Consider the following 23,887-nt stretch of genomic DNA (forward strand, 5'->3'; position numbering starts at 1 on the left):
GAGGCCATCCTTGGTCCTCTTGCCCTCCGCCTCGTCATCCTTCTCCGGCATCTGGTATGGTGTTGGGGCCAGCATCCTTGTTAGGACAGGATTCGCTGGACCCTCGGGCAGAGGGGCCGAACACATAATCAGTTCCGCCTTTTTTATCCAGCCCTGGAAAACAATAGTTTGCTTAGTACCATATTACTATATGCATGACCGCAAAGTATTCGAAAGCCAAGTGTTTACCGGGGTATCCGGACGATTACAGTTAAGGCCAGCGTCCTCAGCAGTATCCGGCCAATGTTTCCGCTTCCCGAAAAATAACTTCCACATCCCTTCGTGTGTGGCGCCGAAGAAGTGTTGGAGGGTTTGTGGTCCTTATGGATTGAACTCCCATATGCGGCGAGGCCTGCGCTGGTAGGGCAAGATTTTGGCGAACTAACATCACTTGGATCACACTGATGAGATCGATATCTCTCTCGAGGAGGGTCGAGATGCGGCTTTGTAAGGTCCGCACTTCATCCACTAATCCCCAATCTAGCCCCTTGTCGACCCATGACGCGAGCCGTAATGGTGGGCCGGGACGGAAGGTGGGGGCAGCTAACCATTTAGCACTGCGGGGCTCTGTAATGTAAAACCACTCCCGCTGCCAGTAATTGGAAGCCTCGGAAAAAGAACCTTTTGGCCAGGAGTGTTGGCGAGTTGGCTGATTGTAGCACCGCCGCACTCCGCATGTTCCCCGTCGACTACCTTCGGCTTCACACCAAAGGTTTTGAGCCATAAGCCGAAGTGTGGGGGGATTCGAAGGTAGGCCTCGCATGTAATGATAAACGCCGAGACATGGAGGATAGAGTCCGGGGAAAGATCGTGAAAATCTAGTCCGTAATAAAACATCAGCCCTCGGACAAAGGGGTGAAGAGCAAACCCTAACCCCCGGAGGAAGTGGGAGATGAATACCACCCTCTCGCCGAATCTGGGGGTCGAAATAACTTGTCCTTGAGCAGGAAGCCGGTGGTGGATCTCTGCGGTCAGATATCTGGCCGCCCGAAGCTTTGTGATATCCTCCTTTGTAACGGAGGAAGCCACCCATCAGCCTTGGGAGCTGGATCCAGACATGATGGGAAGGCTGAAAGCAATGGAGTCAAGCCTTGGGTGCTGGAACTCAGGGTTGGGATGCTTAGGAGAGGTTTGGCATAAAAAGACGGCCCTTGGTTCCTTTATAAACACCTCCGGTATTGAACGTCTCCTCCTAAGCCTAAGAACCTGCCTATTCCTAAGGAATCTTTCTCGTGGGACGGTTGAGTTACCCATGCTCGTATTGATGAAATCCCGTAATAAGGGGACACGATCTCTGCTTTGACAAGACGTGCCAATGACAACCGCGTCTCGAAACGTGGGGCGAAAAATGGTTCGAAATTATGCCCGGACAGGCGTGACGTCGCATTACTAAAGTTGTCAGCAGATTGGGCTTGTGTGTTATTATATTCTCTCCGTGGTTGTTTGCGGTGTGTGTTACAGGTACGGACACGATCAATTCGCTTGGAGACTATTCGGGAGTTCGGAAGGAGGAACCAGCCTTGCAATGCCGAAGACAGCACTACGCGCCGGATACCTTGTCATTGAAGCCAGGTTCAGGGGCTACTGAGGGAGTCCTGGACTAAGGGGTCCTCGGGCGTCCGGCCTGTTATCTATGGGCCGGACTGATGGGATGTGAATATATGAAGACCGAAGACTGTACCCGTGTCCGGATGGGACTCTCCTTGGCGTGGAAGGCAAGCTTGGCGAACAACTATGAAGATTCTGTCTTATGTAACCGACTCTATGTAACCCTAGATCCCCCGGGTGTCTATATAAACCGGAGGGTGTAGTCCGGAAAGGATATACTAGATATCGTAGTCATGCAGGCTAGACTTCTAGGGTTTAGCCATTACGATCTCGTGGTAGGTCAATTCTTGTAACACTCATATTCATCAATATCAATCAAGCAGGAAGCAGGGTATTACCTCCATAGAGAGGGCCCGAACCTGGGTAAACACCGTGTCCCCTGTCTCTTGTTACCATCAACCTTAGACGCACAGTTCGGGACCCCCTACCCGAGATCCGCCGGTTTTGACACTGACAGCCCCCGCCAACCCCAATAACCCAGCATTGGTCTTAATCTTAGATGTGATTACAGTTGGCAAGGATGACACATTTCTAAACACCTGGGCGTTTCGCTTGTTCCAAATCTCCCAAGAGACCAACATGACGAGGGATGCAAGGCCCTTTCTTACGTTGGCATTGACACCCTCCGTGTGGTGTCACCACTCCATCATGGTGTGGAAGTTTCTCCAGATAGTGATATACAGATTGGTCGATCTCATCCAATTTTTTATCTCCATCCAAATGCGCATTGTGTATCAGCACTGGAAGATGATCTACGCTGTCGTCTCTAGTTCCACGATGCCGTCTCCGGATCCTTTTTACAAAGCTTAGAGAGACCATGGTTTGGCCATCCTCTCCGTTAAAGCCTATCCGCCGTCCAAACCCGATCTTGAATGATAAGGCAAGCAAATAATTTGTGCTTTTTGTATGAGAAGTGGAAACTATTTGCCATTGGCAGATAGTATTAATCATAAGTCGCCACATGTACACCTTTTGTATTGGTTCATAGTTCCTCGGGTGAAGCAAACACATTTTCACAAGAGATGTTTACTTTCAATAACATATATATTCATGTTAGCTTGAGTTTCAAGTAGCATACTTAGTATATACTTCAAACTTCTGTGCATTAGTTGATATGTGCATAACCACACACGGTTACTTTTATTTATTTATGTTGCCAACATAAAATGAACAAAGCTAATCATCGCACATTGAAAAGCCAGTGACTTCCATTGACTTAAGGTTCACACTTCATTTGTCAACATGAAACCAACAAAGTCAACGTCCCCATGCAGCGAAGCCCTCATGACCATACTGCATGCCCTGTTCTACAAAAGAAACTCTCAAGATGGAGACCGTGGTCACTATTCCCGTGGACCTTCAGCTGAAGGAGAATTTACAACATTGAGATATCATATAATCATTCAATTATGAAATTGCTAAAACCTTAATTGCTCTACAAATGTGATGCAAAAGCTTGTGCTTGAATCAAGTACTATTGGTGGATGGATCATATTGCTGACCAATTTGAAATGAAGAATGCAGGCTATGCCTTTGTTCACTTTCATCACTTATCTATGTCATTTAATAATCTATTTGATTCATTTACCCGCATTATGGCCCATAGCAATGTACGGGCATTTTACTAGTATCATAAAGATTAAAGTACATGTCACATAAAGACCGACATGATAAAACTGAAAAGACAACAGGATGTCTCTGAGCTTGACACCAACGCCGATCACCTGCCTCTGACATCATCATAGCAGCCACCGAAAGAAAAAATGACGGATCACCATATCATTTAGCTAATCTGACTTTGCCATAAAATACGTCTAATCCCGTAGCCCACGTAGGCACATACACGGAAATGAATCTCCCATATATCTCTCTCTCCGTGAATAACGTGATTGGTGCTTGGGTGAACGTGAATAGCGGACTGAGCCAGAGGGCGGCGACGACCACGGCAAGTATCATGGCCCGACTACCCTGATCCCAAGCCCAACCCTGGATGGTGTCATCCGTCTCCGCCCGCCAGGAAAGGTCCAAGTCCTCGGCCGACAACGTCAAGCCGTCCGCCTCGCCCTAGCCTGCTTCGCAATGGTCGATCCTCTGTTGCCACGACGCACAAGAACAAGAGCAAGGATATTTCGACTGGTGAGTTTCAATTTTGTGTTTGATTTTATGAATATAAGCATTGATCTTATATTTTTTTTTGTATATAGATGGTATGATGTATTTGTGCATACATTGATTGCCGCTCAAATCGATGTGGGGTATTTTTACCCGTGAGTACCCATTTCACCTGTCGGGTGATGCGTATGGAGGAAAATTGTATCCGCTCATGGGTATGGATACGGGCGATGGGTAAGTTCGAGAGAGATGGATAAGGGTATGAGGTAACTTCACCCGTACCCAAACCCGACGGGTGTCATCCCTACTCCTTTGGTCCCAAAAAGCTTGTCCTACATTTGTCAGGATTTAGAACCCTTTCTATTCTTATACAAAATCAAAAGCTACCGACCTTATTACCATCTAACATATTCCTACAGAAAATATATTAATGAACATATGTTTTCTCCATCAGTAGTGAACCTGCTTGGGTCAAAAATAAATATGCACAAATGTACAAAACCATCAGATGAATATCAGGTGCCAAAACACAGGTAAAAGGACATGTTTCATGGGTGTGATAATTATATCACATAATAAAAATATTATTCTTGCATATGAATTCATCATCACTAATATCATAATGTCAAAATGAACGTGCATAGCAACAGACATCTTCAATGATCTAGTATTATCAAAGCTCCACACAACAGCACAAGGGAACATGCGCACATTTTGAGACTAGACTTCTTATAGCAGCACAATCATGCTAGTTTCCGGTTGATCGTCGGGGCGACGCACGAACACAGAGCGGGCCGTCCATTTTAAGCGTGAGCATCGGGCGATACCCCACCGTCGAGTCGCGCTCCCACATCTCAAACCTGAAGAGGTAGAGAAGAGTGGCTGCAAATATCTTCATTTGCCTATACGCGAACTCCTTTCCTAAGCAGATCCGAGGCCCCGCCTAGGTTGAACAAGAGGACACAAATACATACACGTGAATTCTGGATCAGGTCGTAGTTTATTGGTCCTTGAAAATATGGATGATTTATTTACCTGGAAAGCGGTGAACTTGTAGGGGCTCTCCGGGACGAACACACCTTCGTCGTCGAGCCACCTGTCCGGCCTGAACTCCTCGGCGTCGTCGCCCCACAGGAACTTCATCCGGCCCATCGCGTACGGCAGGTAGTTCACCATGTCCCCTCTCCTCACGGTGTGCCCGTCCGGCAACGTGTCATCTGAGAAGCAACATTTGACATCCTGCGATGCAACAACCAATAATCACTTCCCCGGTCGTGAGACAAATGGAAACACAAATGCGGATGATCTGGGTCAACTCACGGTGGGCACCGCCGGGTACAGCCGGAGGGTCTCCGTGAGTGCGGCGTGGAGGTAGTGCATGCTGCTGATGGCGTCTTCGGTCAGGCACGCCGTGAACTCTTGCAGGCCGCCCACGTTCTGGCGGTCGCCGGTGGTGGCCTCCCGCACCTCCCTCGCGATCTTGTCCTGGATGCGCTGGTCTCTGCACATGACGTAGAGGAACCACGACAGAGTGCCCGCCGTGGTGTCGCGGCCGGCGATCATGAAGTTGAGTATGATGTCCCGCAGGTACTTGTTGTCGAAGCAGCCGGGGTCTTTCTCCCTCTCCAGCAGGAATCTCGACAGTATGTCCTGTTTCTTGGCCTGCCAAATCAACAAATGTCACAGATTTGCTGCCAATCAATCTCATGTTGCAAGAGGGAATTAAAGTTTACGTACGAATTCTTGTCCATCTCTGCCCATCTGCTCGATCTTCTTGTCGATGACGGTGTACACGAAGTCATCGATGGTGCGCACCGACCGCTTCATGGCCGCCTCCGACACGATGTTGAGGAGCCTCTTGGCCTTCCACAGCGGGTCCAAGAACCGGTACAGCACCTGCTCGCTGGCGTTGTCGAACGCCCTGGCGAACGCTGCACCCTCCTGGTTGGATCCGGAGAGCGCGCCCAGGTTGACCCCGAACCCAATCTTGAAAATCGAGTCCAGCGTCGACCGCATGAACAGATCCTCCATGCTCAACCTCTCCCCGGCAGCCGCGGCGGCGGCCACGATGCCCGCGAGCTGGGCAGCCATGTCGCGGAACACGCCACTGCTGTAGTCCCGGAGCATTCGGGTGCTGAACTCGAAGCTGGCGACCTTCCGCTGGTGACGCCACTTGGCGCCGTCGACGTTGAAGATCCCGTCGCCGAGGAGGTCCTCCATCGTGTCATGGGTCATCGTCCCCTTGCCGTAGTTGGCGAAGTTGGTCCGGAGAATGTACTCGACGTTGGCCGGGTCGACGGTGTGGACGGAGCTGCGGGTCAGGGTGAGCATGCTGAAGGTGCGGTACCTGCGGGAGAGCTCCGTCATGTACTCCGGCAGGCGGCCCCAGTTGAGCAGCTGGTGGAGCATGGTGCCGGCGACGGGTGGGTAGCTCCGGCGCCTCTTGCCGAGCAGGCCGAGGCGCGTCATGTACAGGCCGGCTAGGATCAGGAGCAGCGACGACATCGCGACCAGGAACGGCAGCGGTGAATCCATGGCCTGTGAAACGGCGCTGGGTCACGTACGTAGTATGGTGCTAGAGTGCGCCGTGTGTGTGTGGATTGAGGAAGGCATATTGTTGTTCTCGTTATTTATAATAGTACAAATTTTAAGATGGCCAGAACTATTATGAACCGTCCATTACTTTCGATCCAAGAGTCTTGATTGAACGACGTAATAGGTCATCTATGAGGTCACCCGCACTCATATTTGGTAACTGTCCATTATTTACTATCCAAGGGTCTGGCTTGAACGACGTAATAGGTCATCTATGAGGTCACCCGCACTCATATTTGGTAACTGCCCATTATTTACCATCCAAAGGTCTGGATTGAACGAGGTAATAGGTCATCTATGATGTCACCCGCACTTATATTGGTAACTCTTAATTATTTTCGATCCAAGGGTATAGATTGAACGAGGTAATAGGTCATCTATGAGGTCATCCGCACTCATATTTGGTAACGGTTAGAAAAATAGAAAACACCACAATTGGAAAGTAGGAATTTATAATATATTCCTACCATATAGAGATTGCTCGAGTAAAAGGAAAACAATTGTATTCTTTTATAAAAATATCGTCATGAGTGCTAACGCATATGGATCTCATTTTAATTCTTAATTAAGATGATTCATGCCATTAAATTTCATGATTTATATTAAGATATCATGAGATCACATAACACTAATAGAAAAAGACCCATTTGTCCCGATTCATAAGGCCCATTTGTCCCGGTTCAGCAACCGGGACTAAAGGGTCGGTACTAAAGCCCAATACTTTTAGTCCCGGTTCTTATACCAACCAGAACAGATGGGCCTCCACGTGGCCGTTGCGGCTTGCCCAAACAGGGTAGCACCAACCGAGACCAATAAGCGTCCACGTGTCAGCAGTTCAGGGGCTAGGGTTTTTGCTTTTTTTCTGAAGGGGGGTGGGGGGGGGGGGGGTTTGGGGGTTTTGGGGGGTTTTGTAGGTTAATTTAGGGGTTTCATATATTGTGTTAGCTAGCTAATAGAGAGAAGTTCCCTCTCTTATCTGTCGATGCTACATACTATACGTATTGAGAGGACTCGACACACTAGCTAGTAAGCAAATGAAGGAAACCATTAAGTACAAAAGATCGTCATGAACATATATAGAGAGAAGTGATCGACCTCTTCTTCTCCGAGAGATTGGTCGAACAACAAGTTTTCGTATATTTATCCGACGCTACTGGCTATGTATATATATATATATATATATATATATATATATATATATATATATATATATATATATATATATATATATATATATATATATATATATATATATAGACACACACACAATGTAAGATCTCTTACAATCCCCTAGCATCTGAACTCAAGTTTCACATGGTATTCTCCGGTTTTATTGATGACGTGGTCAAGAAAGAATCCCGTCAATTCCTCTTGAATTGCTTTCATGCGATTTTGTGGTAGGAGTTCATCCCGCATCTACCACATCTAATTTGAAGAAGGGGGTCAATACATATATATGAATGAAACTCAACACAAATGATGGTAATAAAATGAAATTGTGAATATTATTGCTTACGCACTTTAAATTGTCTTTTAGAGTAGCCCCGTTTTTTTTGCAAGTCGCGTTGTTGATGAACTCGCAAACGTAGTATCCACAGTAATTATTTCCGGGTTCCTGTCACAAGCACTTTATGAGAAATAGAGGTCAATCAAAATGATAATGAAGCATTATAAATGGCATTGATGAAAGTAGCTAGAATCAACCGGAGATGCGCAGAACTAGCTAGCTAGTACTACTTACTTTCGGGTATGTCCATCGCAGCTCCCCCGGCAGTCCCGGAGCTTGTGCGGTGAATACTTTCCAAACCCTGGGAGACAAAGAAAACAATTACTTGATATCAGGAAATGAACAAAGTTGCCGATATGGTGCGATAATGATCGATTGAACTTACTTCTCGAGCATTTTAGACATGTCTGCATAGTCCTCCGGAGATTTTCGTCTCGAGTCTAAGATGGTTACTAGTCCCTGCTCAAGCTTAATCTCTAGCAGAATATAGTGGAACCTGCGCACGCATGCATAACTCATCAATTACATTACTATAACCTCGAGTAATAAGGAAAACCAAATATGCACAAGACAGTAACACTCACTTGAAGTTGTAAGGAATGAGTATTTTATCTTTGTTTTGATTTATTACGAACGATCGTAGCAAGTTGGCCTCGGTTTCTTTGGCATGAAATGTAAACGTATATTCATCTATGAGATTTGTGTTAATGAATCCGATATCATAGATTTGTGCTTTTCTGCATTCGATGATCTTCAATCTGCATAATATAGTGAGGATAATTATATATACATGCAATGAAAGAGTTGAGCTATATATAGAGACTTAATGACAGATGTAGTACTTACAGAGAGTAGCAAGTGACCGTTAATTTATCGAGGGCCTTTTGATTGAAAAACTGGAAGAAATCCTCAAATGGAACAGACATCAGATCAATTCCAACGAGGTCGTGCTCCTCTTTAACTCCCAACGTCAAAGTATCCTTCCCAGACTCTCTGCAGGTTTTCGTGTACCAATCATGGAATCTTCCCATCATCGTTGTTAGAGGAGGACTTCCATCTTTGACGAGAGGCTTCCCGTACTGGTATCTGAATTCGTCCACCTCCATTATATCATAATGTGCATCGTTGTCGTGCATGTAATCTGCAAGATTGGTACCGGGCAAGATCCCCGGATGATTAGTGACGATATCGCTAGACACCTTGAGCGGGGGGCACGATTGGTTCGCTTGTTCGCCGAGCTGGGGATTTTTTTCCCACTTCTTCATTGTGCTTGTTGGGGAACGCAGTAATTTCAAAAAAATTCCTGCGCACACGCAAGATCATGGTGATGCATGATGCCCCACAAGTATAGGGGATCGCAACAGCTTTCGAGGGTAGAGTATTCAACCCAAAATTATTGATTCGACACAAGGGGAGCCAAAGAATATTCTCAAGTATTAGCAGCTGAATTGTCAATTCAACCACACCTGGAAACTTAGTATCTGCAGCAAAGTGTTTAGTAGCAAAGTAATATGATAGTGATGGTAATGGTAACAAAAGAGTAACGAAAGCAAAGTAATGTTTTTGGTATTTTGTAGTGATTGTAACAATAACAACGGGAAAGTAAATAAGCGTAAACCAATATATGGAAAGCTCGTAGGCATTGGATCAATGATGGATAATTATGCCGGATGTGGTTCATCATGTAACAGTCATAACATAGGGTGACACAGAACTAGCTCCAATTCGTCAATGTAATGTAGGCATGTATTCCGAATATAGTCATACATGCTTATAGAAAAGAACTTGCATGACATCTTTTGTCCTACCCTCCCGTGGCAGCGGGGTCCTAATGGAAACTAAGGGATATTAAGACCTCCTTTTAATAGAGAACCGGAACAAAGCATTAGCACAGAGTGAATACATGAACTCCTCAAACTACAGTCATCACCGGTAAGTATCCCGATTATTGTCACTTCGGGGTTAACGGATCATAACACATAATAGGTGACTATAGACTTGCAAGATAGGATCAAGAACTCTCATATATTGATGAAAACATAATAGGTTCAGATCTGAAATCATGGCACTCGGGCCCTAGTGACAAGCATTAAGCATAGCAAAGTCATAGCAACATCAATCTCAGAACATAGTGGATACTAGGGATCAAACCCTAACAAAACTAACTCGATTACATGATAAATCTCATCCAACCCATCACCGTCCAGCAAGCCTATGATGGAATTACTCACGCACGGCGGTGAGCATCATGAAATTGGTGATGGAGGATGGTTGATGATGACGACGGCGACGAATCCCCCTCTCCGGAGCCCCGAACGGACTCCAGATCAGCCCTCCCGAGAGGTTTTAGGGCTTGGCGGCGGCTCCGTATCGTAAAACGCGATGATTTCTTCTCTCCTATTTTTTCTCCCCGAAAGCAGATATATAGAGTTGGAGTTGGAGTCGGGAGGTCTCCAGGGGGCCCACGAGGTAGGGGGGCGCGCCCTAGGGGGGCGCCCCCACCCTCGTGGAAGGGTGTGGGCCCCCTGGTCTTCATCTTTGGCGAGGATTTTTTATTATTTATTGTAAGATATTCCGTGGAGTTTCAGGTCATTCCGAGAACTTTTGTTTTCTGCACATAAAACAACATCATGGCAATTATGCTGAAAACAGCGTCAGTCCGGGTTAGTTCCATTCAAATCATACAAGTTAGAGTCCAAAACAAGGGCAAAAGTGTTTGGAAAAGTAGATACGACGGAGACGTATCAACTCCCCCAAGCTTAAACCCTTGCTTGTCCTCAAGCAATTCAGTTGACAAACTGAAAGAAATAAAGAAAAACTTTTACAAACTCTGTTTGCTCTTGTTGTTGTAAATATGTCAAGCTAGCATTCAAGTTTTCAGCAAAGATTATAACTAACCATATTTGCAATAATTCTCAGGTCTCATGATTACCCATATCAATAGCATAATCAACTAGCAAGCCATAATAATAAATCTCGGATGACAACACTTTCTCAAAACAATCATAATATGATATAACAAGATGGTATCTCGCTAGCCCTTTCTGAGACCGCAAAACATAAATGCAGAGCACCTTTAAAGATCAAGGACTGACTAGACATTGTAATTCATGGTAAAAGAGATCCAATCATAGTCACACCCAATATAAATTAACAGTGATGAATGCAAATGACAGCTGCGCTCTCCAGCTAGTGCTTTTAATAAGAGGGTGATGACTCAACATAAAAGTAAATAGATAGGCCCTTCGCAGAGGGAAGCAGGGATTTGTAGAGGTGCCAGAGCTCGGTTTTGAAATAGAGGTGAATAATATTTTGAGCGGTATACTTTCATTGTCAACATAACAACCAAGAGATGGCGATATCTTCCATGCTACACACATTATAGGCGGTTCCCAAACAGAATGGTAAAGTTTATACTCCCCCTCCACCAACAAACATCAATCCATGGCTTGCTCGAAACAACGAGTGCCTCCAACATACATCAGGTCCCAGGGGGAGTTTTGTTTTGCAATTATTTTTGATTTAGTTTGCATAAAGCATGGGACTGGGCATCCCGGTGACCAGCCATTTTCTCGTGAGTGAGGAGCGGAGTCCACTCCTCTTGAGAATAACCCGCCTAGCATGGAAGATACAGGCAGCCCTAGTTGATACATGAGCTATTCGAGCATACAAAACAGGATGATTATTTGAAGGTTTAGAGTTTGGCACATACAAATTTACTTGGAACGGCAGGTAGATACCGCATATAGGAAGGTATAGTGGACTCATCTGGAATAACTTTGGGGTTTAAGGGATTGGATGCACAAGCAGTATTCCCGCTTAGTACAGGTGAAGGCTAGCAAAAGACTGGGAAGCGACCAACTAGAGAGCGACAACAGCCATGTACATGCATTAAAATTAATAAACATTGGATGCAAGCATGAGTAGGATATAATCCACCATGAACATAAATATCGTGAAGGCTATGTTGATTTGTTTCAACTACATGCGTGAACATGTGCCAAGTCAAGTCACTTAAATCATTCAAAGGAGGATACCACCCCTATCATACCACATCATAACCATTTCAATAGCATGTTGGCACGCAAGGTAAACCATTATAACTCATAGCTAATCAAGCATGGCACAAGCAACTATGATCTCTAATTGTCATTGCAAACATGTTTATTCATAACAAGCTGAATCAAGAACGATGAACTCATCATATTTACAAAAACAAAAGAGGTCGAGTTCGTACCAGCTTTTCTCATCTCAGTCAGTCCATCATATATCATCATAATTGCCTTTCACTTGCACGACCGAACGATGTGAATAATAATAAGAGTGCACGTGCATTGGACTAAGCTGGAATCTGCGAGCATTCAATAAACAGGAGAAGACAAAGCAATATGGGCTCTTGGTTAAATCAACAATAAAGCATATAAGAGCCACTTCAACAATTTAATCATGGTCTTCTCCTACTGACCCCCAAAGAAAGAAAAGAAATAAAACTATTTACACGGGAAAGCTCCCAACAAGCAAAAGAAGAACAGGAAATATTTTTGGGTTTTCTTTTTAATTACTACTACAAGCATGGAAAGTAAATTAATTAAAAGCTACAACTAATTTTTTTTGGTTTTTTCTTAAGGTTTATTAAACACACAAGAAGAAAGCATAAAAGGAAATAAACAAGCATGGATGATACAATGAAAAAGTGTGAGCACCGACATCTAGCAATGAGTGTGTGTGAACATAAATGTAATGTCGGTAAGAAATACATACTCCCCCAAGCTTAGGCTTTTGGCCTAAGTTGGTTTATGGCCACGGCTGGCCTGGCAGATATCCATAATAATAGTTGTTGGGGTCGTACTGTGATGCAGCGGCTATCGCCTCTTGAGCTGCAGTGTGGCGACGAGCGGCCTCCGCTCTCCTCTCGTAGTCATCTGCCTCCTCTCTGGTAATAGTATATCCTCCTCTTGCCTGATAATCAAAGAAAGTAGGAGCAGGGAGAGTAATACGGACAGCACGGCGTCTGTCAAAGATTACTCGGTACTGGAGAGGCGATTCGTTCCTCTCGACAAAATGGTGAGAACCATAGAATCAAAATCTAAATAAGCAGGAGGCAACTCCATGTCTCCTTCATGAACGTCTATCTCAAGAAATTTAGCTAAGCGGGTTGCATAAATTCCTCCAGAGAAATCTCCATTATATCTATTATGATGCAACCTACGAGCTACAATGGCTCCCATATGATAAGATTGGTCTCCTGATACAGCACTCCTGAGAATGCTAAGGTCAGGGACACACATGTGACATGCTTCATCCTTAGCATTTATGCACCTACCTATGAAGAGAGCAAAATAATGTATAGCAGGAAAGTGAATGCTCCCTATGGTAGCTTGTGTTATATCTCTAGATTCCCCTACAGTTATACTAGCAAGAAAGTTTCTAAATTCAGATTTAGGGGGATCCCTAACACTACCCCATTGTGGAAGTTTGCAAGCAAAAGTGAAATCCTCTAAGTCCATGGTATAAGATTTGTCATAAAGATCAAACATGACTGAAGGAGAATTACGCGAAGATGAATACTCAAACCTCCTCACAAAAGAGCTTGTGAGATCATGATACTGGGGGCATTTGTCTGCCTCAAAGTCCTCAAGACCGACATTACGCAAATATGCGTTAAATTCTTCTTTAATTCCTGCACGATCCATAAAATTTTCAGAAGGCCACTCACAAGGACGCACTGGAGCGTCTCTTGGTGGCTCTTCGTCAGCATCACGCATTGCAAGCATGGGTTCTTGCTTCCTTGAAGAACGACCTTGGAACATTTTCCTAAGCATATTTCTTCCTTTGAAAAATTCTGAAATTTTTTAGTAACTTCAAAATAAAAATAAACCACACTCAATAATATTGATAGCAGCCACTCCTACAAGTGCCTAGGGCCTATATCATGCATCAAAACTACTTTCGACCATATAAATTTGTCATGCAAGCTCAAGAACAGGGTCACCTAAGCAGCAAAAATTTGCAATGAATAAAGCACTAGAACAAAAACTAATTGGACCAATGGAGGAGTCACATACCAAAGTTCAATCTCCCCAAGAAGTTTTGTGAGAGGTGCTTTGAGCAAGGAGATCGAAAATGGCAGCAAGATGAGCTGGAACTCGTGCTTGAGTTGGGTTTTTCATGTTTGTGGGAGGAAGAAGAAGAGGATGGGTGCAGGAATAAGTGGAGGAGGGCCACCGTGGGCCACGAGGCAGGGGGCGCGCCCTAGAGGGGTGGGCGCGCCCTCCACCCTCGTGGCAAGGTGGTTGGCCCCTCCTGGTGTGTTCTTTGTTCCATAAATCCTCAAATATTCTAGAAAAAATCATATTTAATTTTTAGGGCATTTGGAGAACTTTTATTTTCGAGGTAATTTTATATTGCACGGATACTCAGATAATAGGCAGAAAAATATTTGTTTTTATTTTATTTAATATAAATAACAAAAAGTAAAAGTGGGGTACAGAAGGTTGTGCTTCTAGTTTCATCCATCTCATGCTCATCAAAAGGAATCCACTAACAAGGTTGATCAAGTCTTGTTAACAAACTCATTCCGATTAACATGAAACCGGAGAAATTTCGAATAACACTAGGTTACCTCAACGGGGATATGCATATCCCCAATAATAAGTATATCATATTTCTTCTTGACAGTAGGAAGAGGAAATTCAAAACCTCCAAATATAATTGATGAAATTTTTCTGATAGAATTGATACTATGAACTTGAGGTTGTTTCCTCGGAAAGTATACCATATGCTCATTACCATTAACATGAAAAGTGACATTGCCTTTGTTGCAATCAATAACAGCCCCTGCAGTATTAAGAAAAGGTCTTCCAAGAATAATAGACATACTATTATCCTCGGGAATATCAAGAATAACAAAGTCCATTAAAATAGTAACGTTTGCAACCACAACAGGCACATCCTCACAAATACCGACAGGTATAGCAGTTGATTTATCAGCCATTTGCAAAGATATTTCAGTAGGTGTCAACTTATTCAAATCAAGTCTACGATATAAAGAGAGAGGCATAACACTGACACCGGCTCCAAGATCACATAAAGCAGTTTTAACATAGTTTCTTTTAATGGAGCATGGTATAGTCGGTACTCCTGGATCTCCAAGTTTCTTTGGTATTCCACCCTTAAAAGTATAATTAGCAAGAATGGTGGAAATTTCAGCTTCTGGTATCTTCCTTTTATTTGTAACAATATCTTTCATGTACTTAGCATAAGGATTCATTTTGAGCATATCAGTCAATCGCATACGCAAAAAGATAGGTCTAATCATTTCAGCAAAACGCTCAAAATCCTCATCATCCTTTTTCTTGGATGGTTTGGGAGGAAAAGGCATGGGTTTCTGAACCCAAGGCTCTCTTTCTTTACCATGTTTCCTAGCAAGAAAGTCTTTCTTATCATAACATTGATTCTTTGATTGTGGGTTATCAAGATCAATAGCAAGTTCAATTTCTACATCATTATCATTACTAGGTTGAGCATTATTATGAACATCATCATTAACATTTTCATTAGGTTCATGTTCATTGCCAGATTGTGTTTCAGCATCAGACATAGAGATATCATTTGGATTATCAGGTGGTTCAGCAATAGGTTCACTAGAAGTTTGCACAGTTCTATCATTTTTCTTTTTCTTCTTTTTAGAAGAACTAGGTGCATCAATATTATTTCTCTGAGAATCTTGCTCAATTCTCTTAGGGTGGCCTTCAGGATACAAAGGTTCCCGAGTCACTCTACCAGTTTTAGTAGCCACTTTAATAGCATAATCATTTTTCTTACTATTCATCTCATTGAGCAATTCCTTTTGAGCTTTAAGTACTTGTTCTACTTGAGTGGTAACCATAGAAGCATGTTTGCTAACAAGTTTAAGTTCACCTCTAATATTAGCCATATAATCACCCAAATATTTAATCATATCAACATCTTGTTTTAATTGTCTACCAAAATAAGCATTGAAGTCTTCTTGTTTAAACATAAAATTATCAAACTCATCCAAGCATTGACTAGCAATTTTAGCAGGAGGGATTTCAGCTTTATCATATCTATAGAGAGAATTTACCTTTACTACCTGTGTTGGGTTATCGAGGTCTGGAGGTTCTTCAATAAGTAAAGGATCAAGATCATATGTTTCTTCGGCAGGCGGTAAATTAACACCATGTATTTCTTCAATAGGAGGTAAATTCTTAACATCTTCAGCTTTAATACCTTTTTCTTTCATAGATTTATTTGCCTCTTGCATATCTCCGGGACTGAGAAATAGAACACCTCTCTTCTTCGGAGTTGGTTTAGGAATAGGATCATTAATTGGAGCAGGAGCTGGCTCAGGAGCTGGCTCAGGAGGTGCCCAAATATTTTCATTTGTCAACATATTATTCAATAAGATTTCAGCTTCATCCGATGTTCTTTCCCTGAAAAGAGAACCAGCACAACTATCCAGGTAATCTCTGGAAGCATCGGTTGGTCCATTATAAAAGATATCAAGTATTTCATTTTTCTTAAGAGGATGATCAGGCAAAGCATTAAGTAACTTGAGAAGCATCCCCCAAGCTTGTGGGAGACTCTCTTCTTTAATTTGCACAAAGTTGTATATTTCCTTTAAAGCAGCTTGTTTCTTATGAGCAGGGAAATATTTAGCAGAGAAGTAGTAAATCATATCCTGGGGACTACGTACACAACCAGGATCAAGAGAACTAAACCATATCTTAGCATCACCCTTTAATGAGAACAGAAATATTTTAAGGATATAAAAGTAGCGAGATCTCTCATCATTAGTGAAAAGATTGGCTATATCATTTAATTTAGTAAGATGTGCCACAACAGTTTCAGATTCATAGCCATGAAAAGGATCAGATTCAACTAAAGTAATTATATCAGGATCAATAGAGAATTCATAATCCTTATCAGTAACACAGATAGGTGAAGTAGCAAAAGCAGGGTCAGGTTTCATCCTAGCATTTAGAGATTGCTTATTCCATTTAGCTAATAACCTTTTGAGTTCATATCTACCTTTGCAAGCTAAAATAGCTAAAGAAGCTTCTTGATCAAATAAATAACCCTCAGAAATAACAAGTGATTCTTCATCATCACTTTCATCATCATAATCAGATTCAATATTTTCAATCTCTCTAGCCCTAGCAAGTCGTTCCTCGAGAAAATCACCAAGTGGCATAGTAGTATCAAGCATAGAAGTAGTTTCATCATAAGTATCATGTATAGCAGAAGTAGCATCATCAATAACATGCGACATATCAGAACGAATAGCAGAAGCATGTTTAGGTGTCGCAAGCTTACTCATAACAGAAGGTGAATCAAGTGCAGAGCTAGATGGCAGTTCCTTACCTCCCCTCGTAGTTGAGGGATAAATTGTTGTCTTAGCGTCTTTCAAGTTCTTCATAGTGTCCAGCAGATATAAATCCCAAGTGACTCAAAGAATAGAGCTATGCTCCCCGACAACGGCGCTAGAAATTAGTCTTGATGACCCAAATTTATTGATTCGACACAAGGGGAGCCAAAGAATATTCTCAAGTATTAGCAGCTAAGTTGTCAATTCAACCACACCTAGAAACTTAGTATCTGCAGCAAAGTGTTTAGTAGCAAAGTAATATGATAGTGATGCTAACGGTAACAAAAGAGTAACGAAAGCAAAGTAATGCTTTTGGTATTTTGTAGTGATTGTAACAATAGCAATGGGAAAGTAAATACACGTAAACCAATATATGGAAAGCTCGTAGGCATTGGATAAATGATGGATAATTATGCCGGATGCGGTTCATCATGTAACAGTCATAACATAGGGTGACATAGAACTAGCTCCAATTCGTCAATGTAATGTAGGCATGTATTCCGAATATAGTCATGCGTGCTTATAGAAAAGAACTTGCATGCCATCTTTTGTCCTACCCTCCCGTGGCAGTGGGGTTCTAATGGAAACTAAGGGATATTAAGGCCTCCTTCTAATAGAGAACCGGAACAAAGCATTAGCACATAGTGAATACATGAACTCCTCAAACTACGGTCATCACCGGTAAGTATCCCGATTATTATCACTTCGGGGTTAACGGATCATAACACATAATAGGTGACTATAGACTTGCAAGATAGGATCAAGAACTCTCATATATTGATGAAAACATAATAGGTTCAGATCTGAAATCATGGCACTCGGGCCCTAGTGACAAGCATTAAGCATAGCAAAGTCATACACTACAAAAAAATACACTTCCGTGATGATACGTGTTTGTCACAGTAGGTCGCTTTTTTTGTCATGCATGTACATCCATGACAAATTTATGACAGAATGAAGATAGTCATACCTGTGCTGTCGTAGAAGTGTTCCATGACATTGCCAAAATTATCATCACGGAAGTGTCCACTTCCATGACGATAAATCACGCGTCACAGAAGTGCTTTCGTCAAGGGTGACCGACACGTGGCATCCACTGTAACGGAACGCCGTTAAGCTATCGGGTCGGGTTTTGGATCCGATAACCCGTTAACAGCCCCGACCAATGGGGATTTTCCACATGTAAAATCATCATTGGCTAGAGGAAACACGTGTCGGCTCATCGTTGGGACAGATGTCATCCACTCGTTGGACAGCAGGTGCCTATGATAGTTCGACACATGGCACGGCCCAACAGTGGCCCATTCCGGTGAAAAAGGCCGGCCCAGTAAAAATTAGCAGGCCGGCCCATATAAGGCCTACTTGTGTCAGGTCCATTTAAGCCCACGGCCCATACGAGATGTGCCAATTCGGCCCGTTAAAGATTTGACAGCATTGCAGCCCATCGTCAGTTCGAGCCCGTTAACAGCCCGCTATATATTTGGGCTCAATATCGGCCCGATGAGATTTTGGCCTGTTAACGGCCCATTTAATGGATGGGCCAATTTTTAGGATGTACATCTTTCGGCCTTTTAGCAACCCATTTAAATGTTGGGCTAATTTCCGGCCCGGTGTGTCTTTCAGCCTATTGACGGCCCATAAATCTGATGGGCCATTTGTAGTCGGGCCTGAGTTTCGGCCTTTTAGCGGCCCATTTAAGTGTTGGGCCAATTTCTGGCCCGGTGTCACTTTCAGCCTGTTGACGGCCCATAAATCAGTTGGGCCATTTGTAGTCGTACCTGAGTTTTGGCCTTTTTAGCGACCCATTTAAGTGTTGGGCCAATTCCCGGCCCTGTGTGCCTTTCGGCCTGTTAACGGACCATAAATGAGTTGGGCCATTTGTAGTCGGACCTTAGTTTTGGCCTTTTAACGGCCCATGCCCTTCATGGTCCAATACCAGCCCAATTTCTCTTTCGGCCTATTAAAGGCCCACAACACAGTTGGGCCATTTACAATACGACCTGACTTTCGGCCTCTTAGCGGCCCATGCTCTTCATGGTCCAGTACAAGCCCGCTGTCTCTTTCGGCCTGCTAAAGGCCTACAGTATAGTTGGGCCATATGTAGCCCAAACTTAGTAACAGCTTGTTAACGGCCCGTGAAATAAATTGGGGCCACCTGTTGCCCGCTTCGATGTTGGCCTGTTAACGACCTAGGAGGTAAGAGGGCCGACCATTAACTTTCGGCCTAGTAACGGCCCATTAACTTAATGGGCCCACTAAAGTTCGTTCATGTCTTTAGGCCAAATTAGATAATTTGAGCCCATTACGACGAGCAATTATGCACAAGACCAAAACCGATCAAGCAAAGGTACAACATACAGGGAATAACGTTGCACATCCAGCATATATTACAGGAAATTACATTCACTGGGCAATCAAAGATTGATGCCAGTGCAAATAAATGAGCAGAACCTAACCATCTACAACGTCACAATCTGCAACCTCATCACAGATGACGCCCATAAGCATGTGGGCAAGTTCTTGCTGCTTTGCTACACTGTCTCTGAAAACATTGATCAGTTGTTGTGTTGCACGACTCTGCACCTCCGATTCATCCACCATTTCCATCATTGCTTCTGCCATTAATTGGTTCACAAACATACATTTATTCCGTTGCATTCGAGACAGAGGATACTGAACAGATTCATATGGCGATTTTGGCAGGCTTGTATTATTGATAGTGGAGAGTGTCTCGACCACTGCATCATAACATAAATTAGGACGGGAACCAAACAGATTAATCATGAGTTATTGCCATATTACCTGGCCTAGATTTACTGGAAATAAACAATGGGGTTGCCTTGCTGTTTTCAGAGTTTGTCTTCTTATTTTCAATAGCCTACACAAAATTAACACACTAGCATTGCTATCATTGGCCAAGTCAGATAATAGGAAAGCGACATTGACACAACGAACGTTTGGGCAACTAGCCTACACCAAATTAACACAATATGGCACAGCTATCATGAGCCAGGTAAGGCAATACGAAAGCAACATTGACACAATGAATGAATGGGCAACCAGAGAAGCACTACAATTTAGTAATGTGCGTGATATGAGATAGTACATTCATGCAGCTCAGTATGCAAAACTACCAGGCAGTTTTCCTTACAAAACTCAACATTGGCGCCTTTAACATTTTGCTACAACTAATTTTAGATCAGATAAAGGTTAGATTCACGTCGATTAACAAAATACATGCTGATGTAAAAATATAGTGATATACAACAGGTACTTACATCAGCATTGGAGCACAGAGAATCCCCGCAAGATATTTTCCTCGAATTCGATCCCAATGGAGGAAGTCTTGTATCGTTTAACCTTATTTTCTAAAAGAGAGATGGGTAAGAAACATGTAGAAAATATGATCAGAATGCTATAAAATTTCAAGATGCGAGGATACGCACACGCTTCTTAGAATGGAGTTGACATTCTTTTGCTGGACTGGAGCGGACTAGTTCTTTGGCCACTAGAATCTGCTTATTATCAGTGGGAGTTGGGTTTCTCTGTGCTGGAGCAGTATCTATGAAAAATGGAGTTGGTTTATTATTTCCTGGCGTTTGAATCTTTTGCAAAGACCTGGTTTGTAACCCTTCAGATTCTAACATAGCCGTCTTCCCCTTGCATGCCTTATATAGAAGAATGGTGATTCAGTTATAAAACAGGCTACAACAGAGATGGAATAGGTACTGAAGAATAGAAAGGCATGACATATTGACATGTATTCCCTCCATCCGGAAATAAATGGATGGGTCTAGGCGTATTTCAGTTCTAGATACATCCAGTTTTATCCATTTCTGCGACATTTAATCCGGACGGAGGGAGTATGATGTAAGAGCTAGGGATATGACAGGACAACACAGTAAAAAAACACTGAAAACCCCACTGCAGAACCAAAGTATTCAAACAAACTGATATGAGATAGTACACTCATGCAGCTCAGGATCCAAAACTACCAGGCAGTTTTCCTTGCAAAAATCAACATTGTGGCCTTTAATCATACATTTTGCTACAACTAAATTTAGATCAGATAAACATTGGATTCACGCCGATTAACAAAATACATGCTGATGTAAAAATATAGTGATATACAACAGGTACTTACATCTACATTGGAGCACAGAGAATTCTTGCAAGAATCTTTCCTCATAAACGATACCATTGCATAAATTCTTCTATCTGTTAAGCTTATTTTCTAAAAGAGAGATGGGTAAGAAACATGTAAAAATATGATCAGCATGCTATAAAATTTCATGATGCAAGGATACGCACATGCTTCTGAGAATTGAGTTGACATATTTTTGCTGGACTAGAGCAGACTAGTTCTTTGGCCACTGGAATCTGCTTATTATCAGTAGGAGTTGGGTTTCTCTGTGCTGGAGCAGTATCTATAAAAACTGGAGTTGGGTTACTATCTCCTGGCATTTGTATCTTTTGCAAAGGCCTTGTTTGTAACCCTTCAGATTCTAACATAGTCATCTTCCCATTGCATGCCTTGTATAGAAGAATGGTGCTTTAATTATAAAACATGCGACAACAGGGAGATGGAATAGGTACTGAAGAATAGAAAGGCATGCCATATTGACATGTATTCCCTCCATCCAGAAAAAATGGATGGGTCTAGGCGTATTTCAATTCTAGATACATCCTTTTTTATCCATTTCGGCAACATGTAATTCGGACGGAGGGAGTATGGTGTAAGAGCTAGGGATACGACAGGACAACACAACAAAAAAACACTAGTTGAATGTAAAACTGTATGCTAGCGGAATACGTACAGAAATAACTAAGACAACATACACGTGTATGATTGGGAAAATAAGATGGCATTGCAACAGAGCACTAGAACAGCACTTCAATGTAAAAAAACATGGTATGGTAGACAGATGAAGTACATACTGATGAATAACAATGCATAAGATATTCAGAAGCATGATGTCCAAATTAAGCAGATGGCATTGCAATAGAGTAGAATGATAGTACTTGAATTTGAAAACATGTTATCATGAATGGAATAGGTAGTGAAAAACAGGAAGGTATGACATATTTACATGCATGATCAGCATGCTAAGCACATGGCATTGCAACAGAGTAGATACACTCGAGGACATTATATGCATGTTGTACCCATATCACAGGCCAACTTAGAGCAAGGACCTTGTGGGGTGAAGAGGATTCATCATCTTTCTGCAAGTCTTATGAAGAACTGCCTTTACATGTTCCATCATATTGGGTATCATTGACATCAAGTTTATTGGCCTTTACATTGCTCCGTGAGGTTCTTGTGGATATATCAGTGTGTGCAATTATATCTGACATGCATGGAAGACAATTAGTAGTTAGATTTATGTAATGAGTGCCTATAGGAGACGACATAAATAGTAGGACTGGGGTTAACTAGCAGCAACAGGTCTCATAAACTAAAGGGAGAACACAGATGAAAGCTACAAAATATGTATCGTTTGTACTCGAGATTAACTAGATGGCACACAAAAGTATTAAAGAACAACATAGGTAATACTAGAAGTGGTATAATACTATAATCACCAGCCTGTGGGATAGCATTGGCTGATGGATGATAACTATGGAACATCGTATAACCTAAAGAACAAGTATCTTAGCTGAACTATGGAACATCGTTAACTCCTGAACAAGACCCGTAAGAGATCATCATGAATATACAGTGAAATGTGATGATCTATTTTCCATGCTTAGATGAATAACAAAGCCATAAATGTTGCACACAAGTAAGATGTGGGTACAACCTATTTGGTTGCCATCCATGGGAGTGAGCATCATGTGCTGACTTGTCGATGGCCCTGCAGTTGTTGTGGCTGTCCATGTCGGGCACGTGCATTCGATGCAGGGAACTGTTGAGTGGGGACTATAGCTCCCTTCTGGTGTATGCTTCCCTTGTTGGAGCAGCTGCGGTGAATCGGAAGACGGTGTGTCTGAAGATGCAGATAACGCATAATGTTAAGAACGACATATCTCTTTGATCTGAAGAAATACACTAAGAGATCAACAGCAAGGTACGAGAGTGGTCACACGTGTGTTGACTAAAAGACTAAATTGGGGTCACACGATTTTATTTTATTTTGGTACTGTCCAATCTACGCCGGATGGCTGGCCGTCTTGTGCCTCCCGGCTGACACTGTTTGGAATCTTCCCTGAAGAGCCAGCGACCAACAGCAGAGCAGCCTGCCTCCACCATCCGTGGCCCCGGCCAAAACCCCGCTCCCCGCCCCACCGCACTGTCGTGGTTGCACCGCCCCCGGGCCAATCCACAAAGACTCCCTGTCATCCAGATCCGGCGGCGGCAGTACCTTCAACCCACGCAACTCTAAAAGATAGCCATCTAAGTGCTGCTTCCGCGGCGAACTTGCGGCCCCACACCCTTACGTTAGACACCAGCCAACTGGCAGCCTAGGAGCTCCGCCGCGTCGAGGGGTGCTACTTCCCATTGGGAATCGATTGGCCCAGAATAAAAATTCAGACAACTAACTCCTAAATAAAGTGATTTGAGATGAGGGTGCGACCTATCTGGCGGCATGGTGAAGTAGGCAGGTCCAGCTGCCGAGTCGGTGAGGCCGGCGCGG

General features: G+C 43.1%; 1 protein-coding gene across 1 annotated transcript; it reads right to left on the bottom strand.

Annotated features, from left to right (window-relative positions):
* Positions 1–4,312: 4,312 nt before the first annotated feature.
* On the bottom strand, positions 4,313–6,341 carry LOC123057853 (cytochrome P450 704C1). The gene is made up of 4 exons (XM_044480731.1): positions 5,497–6,341; positions 5,080–5,421; positions 4,795–4,998; positions 4,313–4,702 (listed from the first exon to the last, which is right to left on the bottom strand). The coding sequence occupies exons 1-4, from the start codon at positions 6,292–6,294 to the stop codon at positions 4,508–4,510; spliced, it is 1,539 nt and encodes a 512-aa protein (XP_044336666.1). The 5' UTR covers positions 6,295–6,341; the 3' UTR covers positions 4,313–4,507.
* Between the last annotated feature and the right edge of the window lie 17,546 nt (positions 6,342–23,887).

The sequence above is a fragment of the Triticum aestivum genome, chromosome 3A (assembly GCF_018294505.1).
Source record: "Triticum aestivum cultivar Chinese Spring chromosome 3A, IWGSC CS RefSeq v2.1, whole genome shotgun sequence".
In the NCBI taxonomy this organism is placed as follows: Eukaryota; Viridiplantae; Streptophyta; class Magnoliopsida; order Poales; family Poaceae; genus Triticum; species Triticum aestivum.